The sequence below is a fragment of the Euprymna scolopes genome, chromosome 5, assembly GCF_053919585.1.
Source record: "Euprymna scolopes isolate OS-2025 chromosome 5, ASM5391958v1, whole genome shotgun sequence".
NCBI lineage: Eukaryota > Metazoa > Mollusca > Cephalopoda > Sepiida > Sepiolidae > Euprymna > Euprymna scolopes.
In genome coordinates this window covers 66783831-66806026 of record NC_136486.1, presented here as the reverse complement: position 1 = coordinate 66806026, position 22196 = coordinate 66783831, and the positions used below count along the sequence as shown (strand labels likewise).

The window sequence follows — 22196 nt, the reverse complement described above, 5'->3', positions numbered from 1 at the left end:
AACATTTTAATTTTAAATGTTCATTTACGTCAGTCAGAGAGTGATCTAATCGTTATACGATTATCTATGAATAAGAGCTAAATTGACCGACTTTAATTCAACTGAAAGTGCTCAACGATAAGAAACGAATTTATATATAGCAGAATCACGTTTGACACATCGGTTCTCGTAAGATCACCGAAGTTAAGCAACGATGGGCCTAGGCAGTACCAGGTGGGTTACCATTTGGACTTCCAGGTGCTGCACGTGCTTCCATTTACCTCGACATTGTTTCCAGTCGTCTTGTTCTTCTCCGTGTCACTGGACTCAAGCAGTGCCATACAATTACACGTGACGCTGTCTCTACAGCGTGTATGTTTTGTCTTCTGAGACTTAACGGAGGGATTATTTTAAGGTCTAAACTCTTATATAAAGAGTTTTGTGATAGCCCGATTAGAAAAAATACGCTGAATACAATCAAGCCATGTATTAGGAAAAAACAATTCAACTTACTCTACTAAATATTTCCTGTTCAAAGTTTCGAATTTCACCCCCCCTCCCGAAATCTGTTAATGTGCGTACGCTGTGCCCCTTTGATATGGTCCAGTCGTAGTGCATCCTCATATCAGACGTCACCATGGCAAGTGATCCCACTACAGAATTTAAGTTTGGAATATTAAATTGTTATATGTACGCTTACACCAATTTTACCGGATGTGAAAAAATCAAACAATTTCTTTTAAACACTGCGTTGCTATATTTTTATTCAGCACACAGTAGGCGAAAAATAATATTGATTATTTTTATATATTACTCATTTAAAGTTGTTTTAACAAACAATCCTTGATGTTTGCTTGTTTTTATTGGTATTTTTTTAAATGGTTCTAAAGAAAAGAAGCAAAAAGATCGATTGTAGTGTAAATATTTTACGTCCGCAATTATTTTCTATTCGGCACTTAATATTTAAATTCACAACACGTCATAAAGTCGTTGGTATTTATTTACTTTTTAACATCTATCTATATATATATAAAATTGAACGTGTCTGTGTGTGTCTGTGTACATTTACCTATGCAATAACTCTGTCAATTTTTAGTCTACACACTCGAAATTAGATATACAGGGTACTGAGATGTGGGAAAATCGATGTGATCGGTTTTTGGCCAGAAATTTCGCGATTAAGGGGGCAAAGTTCAACGCTTTGACTTTTGAGAACTCTACCAAACTCCTCCGACAATTTTTGGTCTACGCACTTGAACTTTTAGATATAGGTTCCTCGGCCGTGGATCTAACTTAATAACTCGATTAGAGCCCGAAATAGTAAATTTTAAGGGGTCATAATAGGGGTGAAATTTTTAAAAAAAATTGACCTCTGCGGTCTCTTCCAAATTACTCAGACAATTTCTGGTCTAAATATATGAAATTTTACATATGGCATTCAGAGATAGGGTAAGCTTTTTTATCAGTTTGGGTCGAAAATTCTTAGTTACCAATATATAAATGTATGTATGTATGTATATCTGTTTGCATGTCTGCCTTTAAATTTCAATAGAGGAGACGCTTTAAAATTCGACCTTTCATACGACAAATATCGAAAAATTGGCTAAAAACATTAATATCTTCACATTCAACTAGACACTTTTTTACAGGGGGAGGGTCACTTTTTTTTGCCGATATTTTTGAAATTTATCCTCTCCTTTAGATTGTCTCACCTTAATTTAAGAAAATGTCGCTTCCAGTTTGGCGGTGGTCGTAACACGTTAGGTTTTACTCCGTTATATTCTTCCTTTGCGATACGGGTTCGAGCCTGCCTTCCTACTACCGCTTTTTTTTTTTTTTTGCTCAACATACACATCCAAACACTCGGGCAACGCCGGGCTGAAATGCTTGTATTCAATATATTTATATTTTTAGATATGACATGTGTTTTATCTGAAACCTTCTTATTGTCACCTAAATCTCTCACCGCTGACAAAATTAGATAACTTATATGTTTTCATTAACAAATTATATTTTAATTCTGCATGCTATATTTCAAAATGCCCTGGGTAGTATACAGCAAGGCATTTACTCAAATGGACATTTTCTTTAATTTTAAGCGTAACACAATTGTTATATAGAAATAATATTAGCTAGAGTCTTATCGCGACAGTTGCTTGCATGATAATTCAGAACATGCATAGTCAATGTGGTTAGAAAATGACAATATTTAATAGGACACATAATTAAAGGTTTAAATAGGAACAGTGGAGCTTTATAATCTACGGTTGATACGATGTCTTCTTTCAATTTGAAAAAAAAGTGAACACGTATTTAAACTATCATATATTGCAGTTGAATTTATTAAACAAATATGTTAGATGAGCAGAAATTCTTTGACAGGGAGACTTTATACACACACAGACACATACATACACACGCATATATAAGTGTACGTGTCACTGTGTGTGTCTGTGTGTGTACATTTCTATACGCAATAACTGTCAATTTTAAGTCTACAGACTCAAAATTTAATATACAGGATACTGAGATTTGGGGAAATCTTTGTAATACATTTTCAGCCAGAAATTTGGCTGTTAAGGAGTCAAAGTTCAACGATTTGACCTTTGAGAACTCTACCAAACTCCTCAGACAATTTTGCGCCTACACACTTGAAGTTTTGGATATAAGTTCCTTGAACATGGATTTAACTTAATAACTTGTTTTTAACCCAAAACAATAAATGTCAAGGGGTCGTAATAGGGGGCGAAGTTAAAGAAATTGACAGCTGAAATGCTAGTATATCTATAAAAGTAAACGTGCCTGTGTGTGTGTGTCTGTGTACACTTCCCTACGCAAAAACTCTGTGAATTTTAAGTTTACAGACTCGAAACTTGATATACAGTGTACTGAGATTTGGGAAAATCTTTGTAATCAGTTTTAGGCCAGAAATTTGGCTGTTAAGGGGTCAAAGTTCAACGATTTGACCCTTGAGAACTCTACAAAACTCCTCCGCCAATTTTGGGTCTAAACAGTTTAGATTTTAGATATAGGTTCCTTGGACATGGATCTGACTTAATTACCTGGTTTGAGCCCTAAACAATAAATTTTAAGGGATCATAATAGGAGCAAAGTTTTTAAAAAATTGAATTAAACGTTTTTTTTTTTTTTTGGCTTAACGTACACCGCTTTGTTTGTTTGTTGGTTTTTTTTTTGGTTTAACATACACATCCAAACACACGAGAAACGCCGGGCTGCACTGCTAGAATATGTATAAAAGTGAAAATATCTGTGCGTGTGTTTGTCAGTTTATCTGCGTACATTTCTCTACCAAATAACTCTGCTAATGTTCGGTCTACAGACTTGAAATTGGACATAAGGAGTATTGAGATATGAGAAAATCATTTTACTTTTGTTTCAGCTAGAAATTTGGCTGTACAGGGGACAAAGTTCAACGAGTTGACCTTTGAGAACTCTACCAAACTCCTCCGCAAATTTTTGGTCTAAACACTTGTAAATTAAGATATATATTACATGGACATAGATGTAACTTTATAATTTGATTGACCCCAAAACAATAAATTCCAAGGGGTCATAATTGAGGCCTAAATAAAAAAAAAATGACCTCTGCGGTCTCTACGAAATTACTCAGTACATTTTTGGTATAAACATTTAACATTTGACATAAAGTGTATTCAGACATAAGGCAAGCTTTTTAATCGGGGTTTCATCGGTTTTTGGCAGAAAAGGGTAAAAGTTCAAAAGGGTTGTCCTTTGTGGTATGTAGCAAACTATTAAGGCAATTTGGAATCTAAACATTTTAAATTTTACATAAAGGGTATTCAGATATGCAGCATTTTTTAGTCAGTTTTTCGGTAAACATTTCGCTATCAAGAGGTCACAGCTGAAGGCGTTGACCTTTGCAGGCTCTATCAAATTCCCCCGATAACCTTGGGTCAAAATACTTGAAATTTCAGATGTAGGTTACTTGGACATGGGTCAAACATTTAATTAGATTTGAGCCAAAAACAAAAAATGCTAAAGGGCGAAAAATTGGGGTAAAAGTTAAGAAAAAACGGACCTCTGCTGTCTCTACCCACTTTTCTCTATGGTAGTTAAAGAAGCCTATCACGTAGAAAGGTATTACGGTACATATGAAGACGTTTTAATACATACATATGCACATACATTTATTAACAGTACATAGGGCCCGAACAAAGCCGTGCTAAACTGCTAGTATATATATATATATATATATATATATATATATATATATATATATAAGTTCCTATCTCTCTTTCTCTCTCTCTATATATATATATAACTATATATGTAAATATATATACATATGTGTGTGTGTGTGTGTGTGTGTGTGTGTGTGTGTGTGTGTTGTGTGTAGCCTAATGGCCAAAGGCTAAAAAAGGTCTTCGTTTTTTTGTTGGTTGACATTTTATTCATTTGAGAAAATGTCAAGTCTTTCTAGGAGTATCTTTTGTGCTGCTTTCAAACCTGAAGAGATATCCCGGCTTAATGAGCATACTAATTCAGAAAAAGCGAGACAATACAGAATGTGTCATTTACAGGAAAAAGTTCATATTCATGGTTGACTTTATATAAAATTAAATTTCAATAAGTTTTTTAATACATTTAAGTGTATCAACAAGCAGTTGATATGTCTATTCTCTTTTTTGATGTGTTTATTTATTAAGTTAGAAAGTTTCATCAAATAAAATAACTTGTGTAAAGCCATCTCCTCATTACTTTTTATTATCGTATCAGTACTTCAAATTGCAGACATCCTCATACACCCTGCAATTTACATCCATTTCATATTTCTAGTGATTGGATGATTTCCTTCATTTTGGACCACCATTTGCTTTCTAATGTGATTTTACCATATATGTACATTTTCTGATATACAACCTTTAATGCGTAAATTAACTTGGACTATATACACACACACACACACACACATATATATATATATATATATATTTATATATATATATATATAATAAAAATATAAGGTGGATATATAATAAAAAAGGTGGAATGTTTATCACCATGACTTAAGTATTAACAGTAAATTATTTCCTCTGAAGACCAACCTTACCAAGAAATCTTATATATATATATATATATATATATATATATATATATATATATATATATATATATATATATATATAAGATTTCTGGGTAAGGTTGATCTATATATATATATATATATATATATATATAATAAAAAATATAAGGTGTAAGGCGTATCACCATGACTTAAGCATTAAAAATAAACTTAATGCGCCTATTTCCTCTGAAGACCACCCTCACCTAGAAATCTTTAAAATTAACTCCCTATCAACTCTCATAGAGAACAAAAGAAAATCGAAAGAATTGCTGCCAAATTTTACGGATTAAAACCACTGCCCACACCAAATACAACCCTTACCTCGAGGAGTTTGAGAATGGCATGTTAAATTTATTTAAAAAAATAAATTTAAGAAACAAAAACACCATTATCATCCGGTTACTCATAAAATAAATAATTTTGCCGAAAAAAAGGTTAAAAGAATAAACATATATTCATCTGGCTGATAAGACAAAAAATATTACAAACTTAACTATCCTACATATAAAAAAACATTTGTATAAATAACTTAATACATCTTATAATAATCGCTCATCAGACTTTAGATTCCATTAATTCTGAAACTAAACATTTACTGACGTCTATGAATATTCATAACTTCACTGAAATAATTTCTCCGGTACCTCTAGATTCACCCTCAAGGATCATAAACACAATTCGCACAAATAAAATCCAAGGAAATCGCGTAATTTGAAGATGGTCCCAAATAATCCAAAAGCTTGAAATCTGTAGAATAATTCGCAATTATATACAAGGAAAAGCGGGGGAAGTCCAATAATATTAATACAAGAAAAATAAAGCATGCGTTTAACAAATGTAATTAAGAAACATCAGTGAAGGAGAAGAGAAAAAAGATTAAATGGTGATATAATTAAATATAAAATCAAAAAGCAAATATCAAAATGACACAAACAAAATGACGTTAAAAGGCACATAAATATGGGACAACAAAATAGGTCAATTGAAATCTACAGGTTATTATTTAAAAAATGTCAGCAAAAACCGTGTTAAAGTTTGAAGCAATTCCTCTGTTTCTTTCATCAATTCAAATGTTATATTTTCCTATTCTTCTTAAAACTACGAACAGTGCCACAGCCAGTGAACACATGCAGAGAAAGTAGGGCTCAAATAACAGTCCCGCATATCTTTGCAACGGATATAATAACGATTGAACAAGATAATCGGTTGGTATTAGCTGTCATGTATAAATCAGAGTTCAAATAATTTTCTTGAGCAGAGAAGGAAAACATCCGCATCTGAAGTCTTAATTATGATGGAAGAGAAAGCAGTTGATGCATGTTTAATGAAAACAGAACAAGATATTCCGTCTTGTAATCTTTAATTCAATTAAGAATCTTACTACTCATCTACTTAACAATCGGAAATTTACAGATTTCATAGCTTGGATTTTTCATACAGGAAAAAATCCATATTCACAACATTTTCCCGCACTAAATTCCTCACTGATGGGGAGGAAATTCCCTTAAATGTTCAGGCACAATACGAACTGGCAGTGGCCGACTCGGCAGTTCGATATTCAGGGTCGTACTACTCAAAGAAGAAGGCTCTTCGGTGCAAGCTTGTCTGTGGGCTCTGAAATACCTCACTCCTAGATGTTGCCTTACTAAAAGAGCAGGCCGTTCCGCACCAGAGTATTCTTTTTTTGTTGGTCCTTTATCTGTCAGGGATTCAGATGTTTGCCCATCCGATGTATCTGACGGAGCCGCAATGGAGACACTGTCATTAGACGACATGTAAGGATCTACTTAATGCCATGATCTTCCGGGGAGGTTTTCAAATGCTGCTGCTTGGCCTGATGAAATATCAATTAATTCTTTTTTCATAATATGCGAAAGGATTTTGCATTGATTCAATCGTCTGCATGAATATCTGTTTCATCCTTTTGATATTGAGAACTTCTCGGGATTTTTATTATGGCAGCCCTCTATTTTTTCAGCCATTTGATTACAGAGTTTAGAGATTTAAGGAGTGGATTGAAAAATAAAATCCATCGATGAACACCATGGAAATCATTTAAAACTCCAATCTGTCTAAATCTGATTTTGCTATCTCTATTCATGTTATATTCAACTGTTTGGTCCTTTGCCGTCTGATTAAAGGGGCAGTGAGTTTGTTGCTGAACTACAAAATCCCCAGCAGCAAGATGCTTTGCTATTGAATAATGTGTATCAGGAACAGCAAACATCTGATTGATATAAACAGGAATATATCTAGTCCACTTCTTGATTGGTCATATGCAACATACCAGGGGACCATTTCTACTGCTGATTTTAAGTGAAGGACCTAATATTTTGTTCGTGTAGCACGAATACATTTTCCAACAAATCTGTCATATTCAAGAACGTTATCCAAAATGCAAATGTTGGGAATTGGTTGCATTCCTTTGGATTAAATATCGACAATTTGCTTTCAAACTCTTTAAATATACTTGATGTGCAAAGATATTGGAATTGTATTTTGGAAAAAGCATTATGTAAATTTTTAGAAAATTCAATGAATTCAGCATTTTCTTCTTCAATTTGAATTTCAAAAAAATATATAGGATTTTCCTTACTTAATGCTTCAGAAATAATTTTAATCATTCTGATCCTTTGATTATAGTGTCTGCCTTTCAAAACTCTAGGTAGCCTTCCTTGTGTCAATATTCAGCTTCAAGTAGAATGTCAGCTAGCCCTGATTCTTCAAATTGCCTTCGAATGACCCTAAGAAACGACATACAAATCGCCTTCGAATGACACTAAGAAACGACATACAGGTATGAAAATCACTAAATCTGAAAACTGTTCTTGGCATCTACATGGCATCATTCTAACCTATATTATGTGCTTTAGAATAAAATGCAAGATTTGATGTCAATACAATGCATTCAGTTATAAGATCATCAGCAATTACAAGACCTTTAAAAATACTGCATTCACAGAATTTTGTTGAGTTTGGTTAGAATTGACCACATTCAAATATCCAATATTGCTTTGTGGTGGTATTTGACCCTGTAATAAGAGATTATTGAACTTTCCAGTCAGGAACTGAAGCAGTGTTTTGGTTATCATTTTCACAGTAAATATTGCTCATAGCCATAGCCAAATCAGTAATGCTTGTTTTAGTCTCACAAAATAATTTAAATACATCTTTTTGAATGCTGTCAGTTGGAAGTGATGGTAGGAAAGGGCCAACTCTTTTTACCACGTAGTATTCTGGGAAATTCATTTAGCATCACACTCCACTTCTTACTCCTGATCATTTGAAGCTGATCTTTTTCTATTGTGACATCTTGATGGTGCAATGAATTTTTAAACTCATTTTTGTAATGCGGCGTTTCTCAAATTTGTCAAACCTGAAATACACTAGCATAGCTATTGACAGATTTTATGTAAATGATAAGAAATGTTGTAAAAATTATTGTAGATGTAAAGAAATAGCAGATTCTTGTAATATCTGAAGAAATTTTAAATATCGTTTATTTCTACATGGAATTATTTCAAAACAAATGCAAAACCCATGCACATGAGATTTTATTAAATTTTTTATTACTTATGTTTAAACAATAAATAAATGTAATAATATACAAACAGCAAACACACACGCGCAACACAATACACAACATACCCAACACACGCATGAACACCCACGCACACATACACGTTATATCTCTAATCACTATTTAATTTATTGACTTAAAACACGATTTAGTGACAGAAAAATATTTGCATATGCCGTATATGTATTCATTATGAAAAATACATTGAGGGGATTTCATTTTTTGACGAATTTTGAAAGTTAGGAAGGTAACTACTGACCTAAAACAACATCATATTTGTAAAATGATGACCTCCCTTAAATGATCCTTACGCTCAACTTCGAAATAAAATAAAAAAAGTAAATTGCAAATTATAAAAAACAAATGCGCATCGTCCACCTAAAGATCTTTTTAAATTTAGATTCTATGGCATCAGAACTCTTAAAATCAAGTGAAATTTTTTCCATATAGGTTGTGCGTCTACAGGGTGATACGAAAATCGGAGCTGGCTTATCGTGTTATATATATATATATATATATATATATATATATATATATATATATATATATATATATATATATATGGGATGTGTTCAATAAAGAAATTATAAACTTCCCCACACTTTGCAAAAACAATTTTTGAACCTATATAATAAAAGTATATGTTTCCTTATAATCACACTACACACAAACACATACATAACCACACACACACACAAACACACACACACACATATATATATATTATATATATATATATATATATATATATATATATATATATATATACACTGCTGATCAAAAATGTAAGACCCCTTTAAAATCTTTTAAAATAATTTTAGATTTTAAACTCTTCCGACTTAAGGTTACCAATACGACAATCTAAAAGTTATGGAAACAAAATTTACTTCCAAAGATTTATTTTTGAAATTTACATTTTATTAAATTAGGCTTTTTACACATGATCAAAATTATTAGACCAGAGACAAAACTTCTATTAAATTGATGAAGAAATGTATACGAAAATGTATGAAAACATTCACAAATAAAACGTAATAATGAGTATTGCCTCCACTGGTGTTGATGACTTCAAAAATTCCTGGGGGCATGCTACAAATAAGGGTTTCCATTAAGGTGCGTGAGATCCTGCTCCAGTTTCTGAAGATGGCTTCACAAAATTCATTTTTGTTGAATATTGTTTTTAATTGGGTTCAAGTCCGGTGAACATGCATGATGTCCCAAGAGATGGACTCCATTTTCTTGTAGAAAGCTCAAGGTCCGTCTTGCAGTGTGGATTGCAACATTATCCGTTCCATCTTTACACAAACGATGACCTCCATCATCAAATATGCTTTTTGTAGCATGCTAACATAACCAGCTGCTGTATGACGACCCTGGACCACTTGGAGTTCCATCGTCCTTCTATAAGAAGAGCCACGCTATATCATTACGGACCCTGCACCACTATGACGTGTGGAAAAAATTAAAAGGGGCATGTTTTTTTCATGCCAATATCGCTGGAAGCAATCAGGACCATCTAAATTGAATTTTGTTTCTCATCAGAAAACAGGACTTTCTTCCACTTTTCAACACCCCAGGTTTGGTATTCACGACCAAATCTTAAGCGGTCCACTTTATGACGTGGAAGCAATCGAGGAATTTGTTTACGCTTTTTATTTACCATGACTTTTGGTTGTAAGTGTCGTCTGATGGTTATTGGACAACAATCAGCGTATGTAACCGCCTTAATTTGACTAGAAGAAAGTCCTCCGTCATTCATAACAACCCGTCTGATTCTCCTACTCAATGCAGGAGAAATATAGAAGCCTAACAAAGGATTTTGCTTTGCCATAAATCTCAGTGTTAGAAAGTTTCAAATAACAGTTTTACTGCGATTTACCATAGCTTCTATCACTCGCTCTGACAAACTTTGCTTATGGAATCCTAGAATTCGAGAGCGCTTAACTCCGGTTAGTTTTATTGCTTTAGGCTTGGTAACACCTTTACACAGTGATTGCTAATCTCTCACTGAATTAAAATATAATTACCAGAAATCTAACAATTTATAGCCTTGATCTTATCATTTAGATCATGTGTAAAAAGTCTAATTTAATATAAATGATTTTTTTTAAATAAAATAAAAGGTTTCCCTTTTTTAAGTGGTGTTAAATTTTTGATCAGCAGTGTATATTTTAGTATCGAAGAAAGTATTAATGAAATAAAATAAAATTAAATAAACAACTGGTTCATATATCTATGTATTACTAGAATAAATTACGAATCATTTTTTAACCTCAATTGGCTTCACATGAAATAATAACACACATTGAAAAATAGTTTATAAAAACTAATACGTGTATACGCTTTAATATTTACATCGATGTTTTAATTGCTCTATGCACGTCAATATAAAGAATGCAACTCCCATGATACCGTCTATATATAACTCATATAAAAAGTTATATGTTTGTTACACGTTCTTGATTTAATTGTGTACAGGAATGTTATAAAGAATATGTTCATCGGTAACATAAGGAATTCGTCAAAGTAGCAAAAAAATTGACAGAAAGTCAACAATAAAGAGACGGACTCACTAGAAATTAAAAAAGACTACGTAGAAACCACTTTTGCTCAAAGTATAGTTCTTCTTTATGTTTACTTTTTTCCTTCCTCTTTTCTTTTCTTCATTTGTTAATTAATTATTTTTTTCATTTATTTTATCCCCTTTTTTCAATTGGTTAAAATTAATAGCGTCTCAAGTTTTTTGCAAAGCTAGTAAGTAGTTAACTGTACAACAATTTCATGATATTATTACCGTTTGATTTTATTAATAGTAGCTTTTTTTTAGATTTTATTAGTAATGCTTCAAGTATTTCAAATTTTCGTTTATGATTGTTTTTTTTTCTTTCAAATATTGATGTGTTGTCAACTAAGACCCTCTTAAATTAGGGCAGAGGAGAGGAATGTTGGTTAGTCGAGTGGTTAAATATAGCGCTGTTTTCGGGGCGATGCACGGTTTATCTCATTGACAAAGTGGTGATAGTCAAACATATATATATATATATATATATAATAGTAGCGCCCGTTTGTGTGTGGGGGCATATACATATAAATAGGTTAATAAATTTCCCTAAAGTTTCCTAAAATAAATACTAGAAATATAAACAGAAACCGTTGGCGTACAGGATAAATTACTTATTAAAATTCAGTCATAAATTTACACTATTCTGGAGATTGTAGGTTCATATTTCAAAATACGAGTGTGAATTATATAAGAATTCATTTCAGTCATGACTGACGCAACAACAGCATTCTATCTTCATATATTTTATATGGGGTTCTGTTGGTAATTCTGTGCAGATTCCAGAGTTGGGCAGAAATTTCCCCATTCGACAAGTCACACCACAAGTAGGTCGAAGTTGTACCGTTGTGAACACAACACTTACGATGGGAGTAGCAGTCAAACGAATCCAACTTAATATGAAAGATTATCAGTTTATTTCTAGATTTTATTCATTGCTTACAATTTTGACTATGGTGTTAAAGATGTTTTAAACCACAAACAATTTTCTAAAGCATAAAAAAGGCCCAAGAATTGATTTACTTATAAGATACCACCTTACAATATCTATAATCTACAGTCTTTACTGCACTTATAATTTTACATTTTATTACGCCCCATTTTATCAAGTATAAGCTTTTTTACATAACGCACTAAATATTTTAGAAAAATACTTACTACTTTCCTCTCAGATGTAGCACAGAAACCATAAAAGAATTAAGATCACGCGAGAATTAATGTATAAATATTTTATTATTTATATTGTGTAAAGTTTGTACCAACTTAATATTAATGACTGCTTATAAATCTACGAATAAAAATATATGATGCTATGTGCATGAAGCGATTTGATCAATTTTTAGAAATATAATGAAATTAATTTTGTTTTTACAGAAGTTTGTTAACATAAAAATTGTCTTTTTATATTTGTATAAAAGCTCCACACGCAAGCCTTGTATTAAGCAACAAAATATATGCAGTTCGTTTACTTAGATGAAAATAAAAATAAAACTGTTACGTAATTAAAATAATGAATAATGGGAAAATGTTCCAGCTAGCAAAAAATAATAAAACATAAAATACATTACGTAAACTGTAGAAATCTCAAGCAAAAAAATGCATACTTTACATGTAATGAGCATATAGCGTGCAATGAATATATTAATTAAAGAGTACCTTTGCCATTGCAGGTAACATTATGCAGTGGTACATCACTATATATAAAAGATAGATGTCCAGCACAATATACATTAATAAAGTTGTAAGGAAAACGCAACGATATCATTAAGATGTTCGTCCTAAAATATTTGTTTCCACTGCTGTTAGCGGCGATTTCGTGTTTCCTCCTAAACATCAGCATATGCCAGGCAAATCCAGGTTTACAAGTTCAAATTACGCAAAACGGCCTTGACTACGGTAAACAATCAGTATATTTTAAAATTTCAATGCAATCATAAAATCAAATGAAGCAAAGTTCTTAGTCCTCTAAAATTAGTGAATAACGCACATGCATACACACACATGTATATATATATATATATATATATATATATATATATATATATATATATATTACGTTTTCGATTTTTCGTACAACCTTTGTTGTATCAAAATCAAAAACATTAATAAAGGTTCCATAGCTGTTGCTCTCAGGATCGCTTTCGATTCATCCACGAATCATAATCACGTGTTGAAGTAAAAGTCCGAAGGAGCGAAAATGAGAATTACAACAGGAAACTAAAATATACAGTAGCTGACGATAAATTAAAATATATAGGGTCGATGAAAAGTCGATTAAAAATATGTCGATTCAAATTCAAGAATTAAAATCAGCTAGTTCGTGGACACCGTTAACAAAGTCCGTCCAATACGAATCACGCTAGATATTTTAACACGTTGCTGCTTTTCCTGAATGCGATATCATTTATAGTGGGTTGAAGGTTTCTAATATATGCCGCTTCAAGAATTTTTAATATTTTTACTATTATTTAAATGTTGTATTATTTTTATGTTGTCAACGAGGACCTTTCTAAGATTGGAGGCGGGACAGTTATGTTCTTTTACTAGATGTTTATATAGAGAACTAGTATTATTTATATGTCTGGTTATTCGCCCGGACAATGTTGTCATTGTAAGCCCAATGTATGTATTATTTTCGGAGTTACATTCTTCCATAGAACATTTAAATGTATACACTACATTGGTTTGTTCCAACGTTTTTATAGCCGATGAGGAGTTGTTTCTAACCACAAGGTTTTGTGTTCTAAACTTCTTGTAGTAGATAATACATTTAATTTTAGAATTACTGTCAACAGGCGTCAAGTAGCTACGTATGATATTTTTAATTGCGTTTTCTTCGATTCTGAAGTTTGGTGTCATTTGATTTTGATAAAAAATATTAATGGGTTTGCATTGCAGTGTTGCTAATATTATTCAGTTTTAAGATGGGTTGTAGCATTTGATTCATTTGTTTATCGACAATGTAATTACAAATAATTATTGATGAGTACTTGTTTAATGTTTTTTATTTCAATCAGTAATGCTTCTTTTGTGGATGATATCATTTTATAGATATTTAATAACTTTTTAATTATGACTATTTTGTACTTGTCTGGACACTTACTTTTAAAGATCAGGAGGCTGGAGTGTATGCTCGTTAGTTTTTCATATATATATATATATATATATATATATATATATGTATATGTATTAAAAATATTATAAGGACATCAAGAAACGAAATTTTATTATCATTATTTAACTCTACTCTAAATCTAATAATTGATTCTTTTGAAAAAGGTACTGTGGTTGATATATCTTTTCATTATTTTCAGTTAAAACAGAATGTCGTCCACGTAGCGTATATATATATATATATATATATATATATATATATATATATATATATATATATATATATATATATATATGGAGGTCTTATATTATTCATAAATATTTTGTTCTTTAAATCAGCCATGTAGAATTCACTTAGGGTCGCTCAAAGTACTGATCCCATTAGCACTCTGTCTATTTGAGTATATATGTTGCCGTTAGGCTCAGAGTGTGGTAATTCTGTAGTGCATATTAATAGTAATTTTTTGATACTCTTTAACTAATTTTAAATGGGGGAGGTGACATATAATTATAGATGTTCTTGATAATTATATCTATTGTTTCTACTACAAGTACATTGGTGAATACATTTTCTACAGCAAGAGAAGCAATTATTTTGTTTTCTGGTTGCATTGATTTTAATATTTGCATTAGTTCATGGATGGATTTAACATTATATAAGCTAGGAATATACGAACTAATAAGTTCGTTTAATGTTTTTGTTAGATGATAGATGGGAGAAGGACTTTGGGATATGATATGTAGGAGTGGGAAATCAGGTTTATGTATCTGTACTGTGCCATATAAGTAACTAGGTTTATAATCTCCAATTATATTATGGAGTTGATAATTACTGATTTGTGTATTGTTAGCTGTACTTGTTTTATTGATTGTTTTAAAAGTGTATTTGTTATTAATATTTTTGATTATGATACAAAAACACATTATACGGAAAATCCAAAAATTAAAAACAAGCATCATAAAAAACTGCCTAAATATACTAATATATATATATATATATATATATATATATATATATATATATATATATATATATATATATATATATATATATATATATATATATATACAGATAAAGGGAAAGAGAGAGAGCGAAATGCATATATATTTTCTACATCTATTAAATTTAGTTTTTGTTACACTTACATACGAATTTATTTGTTCATCAAAATACAAAATGTGGCAAAAGGTAGTGTTTTTAATGTGGGTGAAAATCAGGTTTCAAAAAAGCACACCCTTGAAGTAGGCAATAATAAAATTTGTCTTAGTATGAAATGTTTACCACTCCATTGATGAATGGAAAAATTAAATTAAGTGAAGCATAAAACAAGATACTACACTTGGATTTTGCATAAAAAAATATTAACGCGAACTTCTTAACATATACAATCAGTGATATGCGAGTAACTTAATGAAGATGAATTTATTTGCATATAAAAAACGAACGTTCATTAATTACTTGTTAATTTGTATGATTACTTATTAGATAAGTTACTTAATTTAAATATTACGGCCAGTTCTATTTTTGAAAATTTTCTAAATTGTGCGTCATTGAGTTGCATTTAGGATGCAATTGTTCTTGAAACGTACATGCTTATATATATATATATATATATATATATATATATATATATATATACATATATATATATATATATATACATATATATATGTGTGTGTGTGCGTGGGTGGGTGTGGGTGGGTGTGTATTTATGTATTTATACACACATATATACATACATATATATATATATATATATATATATAGTTTAGTTTTTCTCACTCTGATATGTGCATTAAATGCAAAATTTTTCCATGTAAATTAGTAAAACGACTTCTTGAATTGATATGAGAATGATTTTTTGAATGATTACTTAATTACAATATTCCCTCATAAAATAAACGCTCATTTAATAATTATTCATTTCATACGGTTTCGTATAAATTTACTATTACTTTTCATTTATATAAACATAGTTGTTACCCTGTACATAATTGCGTAGAAATTACTGTCAAAATGATTTAGAACACATGCATCACACACACACACGCACACACACACGCAAATTTTCCTTATGTGCACAAACCGTCTCTTACAAACATGTCCTAATATCCGTGCTACAGTTTGGAAATTTGATATATAGGAAATCTTTTAATTTTATTTTCAAAAAAACTTTTGATTAATATAGGAAAATTTTTGTTTGTAAAAAAAACTTGATTTTTATATAATATTTTTGATTTCTTTGTAAAAATACCTACTTAAAAGTAAAAATTGAAAAAAAAACACGCAGTTGACCTTGACAGCTCCACATCGACTTACATTCTACATCCTAGCATGCACACACACAGACCAAGACCCAGACACCCAGACACACAGACACACACATTCATACATACATATATATATATATATATATATATATATATATATATATATATATATATATATAACCTTTAACTTAATCAGCATGCCTGCGGAAAGCCTCGTCCGAAACCACTTGTGATTTTTTGTCTACAAACTTGAAACTATAAATACACGAGAGTTTGATCTGTGGGGCACCTTCGATGTCGTTTGTTAGCCGGTAAAAATAACTACTAAGAAGTCAAAATTTAAAAAACAAAACAAATTGATAACCTTGCTAGTATGACGTATGAAGACGTTACGTTCGTATATGTGAACCCCCCCCCAAAGTTATATCCTAAAGTTGCTTATTTTTAAGCCTTTCATACCCAGCTGTCGATAGCACATACTCTCACTACGCTGGCCCACATAATAGCGACTAAGGCAACAGCACAAACTTTTTGATTTCGATTATAGTTGATCTCACTGAAGTAATCTTTTGAAAGTAATACTATATATTGGGCACATTACAATAATCATTAGAGGATTGCCTCTCTCTATTACAATAATTCCAAAATCTCCATGAATAAAAATATATGTATGCGTATTTTGATACCATGTATATATATATATATATATATATATATATATATATATATATATATATATATATATATATAGGAGTGTGTGTGTGTGTGTGTTTGTGTGTGGCGTTCCGAGGAAAATACTGATTAATGGCTGAGGAATATTCAACTTGCAATTATTTCATATCCATGATAATAAATCTCTAAAATGATAACCATTTCTAGTCGTTTAGCAACTTTTTCTTGTAGGAAAAAAATTTCTCCCGGAAAAATTTTTTTAAAAACAAAACAGAAAAAAAATAGAGACATTACAGGAATTGGAGAACATCAGAAATTAAGTCGGAAAATAAACTCGTAGTCGAGTGATCCTACACTTTGTGAAATAAAATAGAAATAGTTTAAAAGCTGGTATTAATTTAATTCTTCTAAGTCTATTTGCATATAAATCTTTACTGTTTTTCTCCTGTAATGTTAAGATTCTTTTACGATACCATCAAAAGGAAAAAATATTCCAAAACTCTCCGTGATCTTTTGTGTCTTCTTAGTCAACCTGTATATACGTATTGAGAAATCTTTGCTTGTTAGGTCACACATGATTCCTCAGTGATAGACATCTGTAAAAACAACTACGGAGTGGAACGATAAAATAGGCATGCTGGAAAAGACATGATTCAATTTCCGTTGGAATAGAACCGGGTTTTTTTTTTGTTGACCAGTTGTGTACAAATCTCAAAAGCGAAAGGAGCCTTCTCTCATGCCTGAAAGTGACACAACGTTCAACGGGCGAGATTTAAACAAAGTGTCCTACCACAATTATAGTATTTACACATTTGAAGATTTAGGAAATGTAAGAAACAGTTAAAACTTTTTTTTCAATCATTTGATATTGCACCAGAAGAAAGTTCTGTGAACGGTCAAAGAGAGTTGATAAACTTGCAGTCTAACTTGACTGAAGAAGAACATATGACACCAAATATTCGATAGCATTTTACAAAAACTGTGTGTGGAAAGCACCAAAATTCAGTGCAACATGACAGGAAAATTATGTCACTTTTTGGAAGCACATATTTTTGTTTACGATTCTTTTAAAAAATCAAATCCAGAAGAAATCACTACACAAATAAGCTCACAGATGGAAGTTTATCAAGTCAATGCATCTGTCAGATAAGACATTAACAAAGTATGCACAAATGCCAAATACCAAGTTTCAGGTTAAAAGAAATAAAATGTTTCATTATACTGATTTTATTTTTAAATGTATTCAATATTATTAATGTAGAAAATCACTTTACTATACTTCTCAAGAATCTACATAACATTTCATTTTATTGCGGAAACTGGCCTGACATGTTTTCAGAAAATATTGCACATCCCTGAAATAGAGTAATAAAGTCATAAGATAAAAGCGGCAGATAAATGTAGACGTGTTAATTTAAATGTGTTCATAACATTATGTGTATCGGTTATATTAAATTTGAAATAGTTTTTTTTTTTGTTTTCGCTAATTCAAAGTCTATATTACATAGTATATTTCATTTTTATTTTTCCTTGTCCGATTATGTGTTTCTTTTTCAGTCATGAAATATGCTTTGAGAAGGATCCATGCTGCACTGAAAAAATATACACCCCCTGATTTGTCAAGGAAAAGCTGGATATCTTATGAATTATACAAGTAATGGTTTTTTTACTATACATCATCCACTTATATTATTTTCTACAAATGAAACACTTCTCACTAAAGCAAAGTATATTTTAACAGTTCTAGTTCATGATTATGTTTCATGATTTTACGAGACAATATTTATATTGTATTTGCATTCTAATGATAATTCATATTTTCTAACAATATACATATATATATATGTGTGTGTGTGTGTGTGTGTGTGTGTGTGTAGGTGTGTGTGTTTGTGTGTGTGCTTGCATGTGCTCAACCGGTGTTTCCCGTTTGTAAAATACTTTTAAATATTATATTTGTAATTTATGGAAATTATATATATATATATATATATATATATATATATATATGTATATATATATTTACATTTCGCAATTCCTTCTAACTAGTAAGGCATATGCAAAGAGTTATGGTTATCTCGCGTTTTATATATGCACATGCTATTGAATTTTTATTTAGCCACTCAGCTTCCTAGTTCTCACCGTACCCTTCCTAATCAGCCAATGGGCAGGAATTTTCAATACAAAGGTAGAGTTTACATTAAGTGCACCCCTTTTTGCGAGTGTTTTCATGGGGAGATTAAATATCCAAGACAATTTTAAACCTAGGTGTAGTTAGATATTTTGAAAAAAAAAAATATATGATATATGATGTTTTTTTTATAATTCGGATATTATTTTAGTTTATATATATATATATATATATATATATATATATATATATATATATATATATATATATGTGTGTGTGTGTGTTTTGTTATTTTATTTCATTTATTTTTGTATTTTATTATTTTTATTTTATTTGTATTTTATTTCTCTAGGCCCCTTCATGTACTTGCTTGTCTTACTATTTTCTATTCGACTATCAGCGAACGTCCGCTTTCTTTGAGTTCCCAGTATTAGATTACTAGTGCTGTTTTCATTCGATGCTGTTTTTGTGTTTTTGAACGTACTTTTTATCGTCATAATATCTGGTTTGGAAACGAGATCATACCTACATAATATGTCTTGTTTATTGGGGTTTATATGCAAATATTTTAGCTTTTTAAACTGCTTTTGGTACGACATTTATTTTAAAGTTGCATTTATCCTGCTCATTATTAAGTATTTTTATTTTTATTTCTATTTGAGTTGTTGCTTGGGTTTGGTTTATTATTATTATTATTATTATTATTATTATTATTATTATTATTATTATTATTATTATTATTATTATTATTATTATTTCTGTTAGCTACATTTGTGTCCTGCGTGTTAATTTTATTTTTGTCACGTTGTTCACTTTGTTACTGTTTATTTTGTTATTGTTTTCATTGTTTTTATTCGATATTCTAAGATTATGTGCATTTATTATCACCTCTAAATTTTTGCAGCAACTGTATGGTAACTTTAGGTTATTTTTATTGAACAGTTTGTGTACTGGATATGTCTAGAAATATCTTGCCAAGTTTTGTTTGTTTCATTTGATTGAATGACGCCAAATTTCTTTTACGTTTATGTTTAATTTTATTATAGTTATCGCTGTTTTCTTTCTTATATTTTTTTTTGTAATCGCTATATTTTAAGGCTGTGTGGTAGATGTTGATTGATCTGTTAAATACGTTTTCATCACTTGAGGTGTTGCTGAGTATACTTACGATCGAATTAGAAATCTGTTTTATAATTGAGGGCGGTGATTGAATTTAAGGTTTACGTATATTAGATTAGCGTTGTATTTTAAGTAGGGTCACTTTTTTTTTTTTAAGTTTTACATGACGTCCAGGATGTTTACTATTTTTATGTGAGCTAATACGTCTACTTTTAGGCCTAATTTTTTTCATTTCCTTGTGTATGATTTTTTACCAGTTGTCCCCCTTGACTTTGTTAATCCATCATCTCTATATAGGTAGTATCAAATATGCTTATTAGGGTATATAAAATGAAATATCCCACTAGATCTGATGCCTCTGCAGAGTCTAAATCACACATGGCCAAAGAAAAGAATTTGCCATTTTAGTTTTTATCCATTGGTTTTTGTAATTTACTATAACTGATTGTCGACATTTTTTTAATGAGGGGGATTTCTTCAAAGGATATTTCGGAATATGTCTTGGCAAACTCCAGGGCAATGTTGAAAAGTGCTTCGGATATCGACGAATAGAAATCTAATTCCACAATTTTTTTTTTTTAATCTAAAGGCGTTTATTTGATATTACAATTTTTACACGTTGTTGTGGACCATTTTTTTCTATGTTGGTAAGATGAGAAATTCAATTTTTGTTTAAGCATTATGTTCTGGAATGCAATATAATTAAAATAGTATGCATATATGTTTACACATGCGTTAGTAACATTTACATATTAGTTAGTAACATTTTTCTTTTCTTATATAAGTGCTGCTTTAGTATCCCTTTGTTCTTATTGACTTAGTTTCTGACTTACGGGACTCTATCTAAGGCTAACTCATAAAATTGCTTGGATATAATACTTACGTGATATAAAAATATAATTTGTATAGCTAATTATTTTGGCCTAATTATCCATTGTGTGCCATTTAGGCATTGCCAACCTTGTGGCTTATTTTACACTATGCGTATGAAATAATAAATAAATTATGAAAAGAAAACTTAAGTGTTATGTTTAAGGAGATTTTATTTTTTACATCCAGCAACTCGCTATTTTATGAACGTTGATTACTTATGGAATATTCAGAAAATAAGTAATTGATTTAAAGGATTGTTTTACAACTGGCGAGAGAGAACTTTGTTTCATATGCAAATGAAATATTGGAAAACACAATTTTACTGGGTAACGTAAACAAACACATACAACTTTATATGAATGCAGACTTCCCTGTGGACCTGTAGGTTATTTCAATCACTTCACTGGGATATATATCTGTAGCGTTGAATGTTGTAATCAAAGAAGAAAGCGCCCGTGTGTGTGTGTATTGTGCGGTTATACAAACTTACCGTCAGATGGGATCTGAGAGAGAAAGACAGAGAGAGGGAGACAGAGAGAGAGAAAGAGAGAGAGAAAGAGAGAGATAGAGAGAGAGAGAGAAATTAAAGATAGAAGCCATGGATTTATAAGGTGTAGTTTCGTGGAATCTCACGAGATCACATCTTCCACTGCACATGTATCTAAATGGAATGGGGTCACTTTTCTAATAAAATGTCTGTTGGCAGAGGTGGTTGGGAGAACACGTGTTGGAAGTTGAGATAAAGTTAACAGTGACGAATTCTATCTGAACTTTTGCTTATTGTATTTATTTT

At 30.8% G+C, this 22196-nt stretch overlaps 1 protein-coding gene across 7 annotated transcripts in view; it reads left to right on the top strand.

Moving 5' to 3' along the window:
* The window catches only part of LOC145276832 (lipopolysaccharide-binding protein-like), a 274030-nt gene that overhangs the window by 179838 nt on the left and 71996 nt on the right, over positions 1–22196 (top strand). For 5 of the 7 annotated variants that reach the window (XM_080128191.1, XM_080128188.1, XM_080128190.1 and 2 more), the window contains exon 2: positions 18841–18937. The exons of 1 other annotated variant lie outside the window; for it this stretch is intronic. In XM_080128191.1, coding sequence (XP_079984317.1) covers positions 18843–18937 — 95 coding nt within the window. In that variant the 5' untranslated portion in view covers positions 18841–18842. Of the gene's footprint in view, positions 1–12975; positions 13123–18840; positions 18938–22196 lie in introns of those variants that run through there. One more of the 7 variants, XM_080128186.1, reaches the window with a different exon arrangement.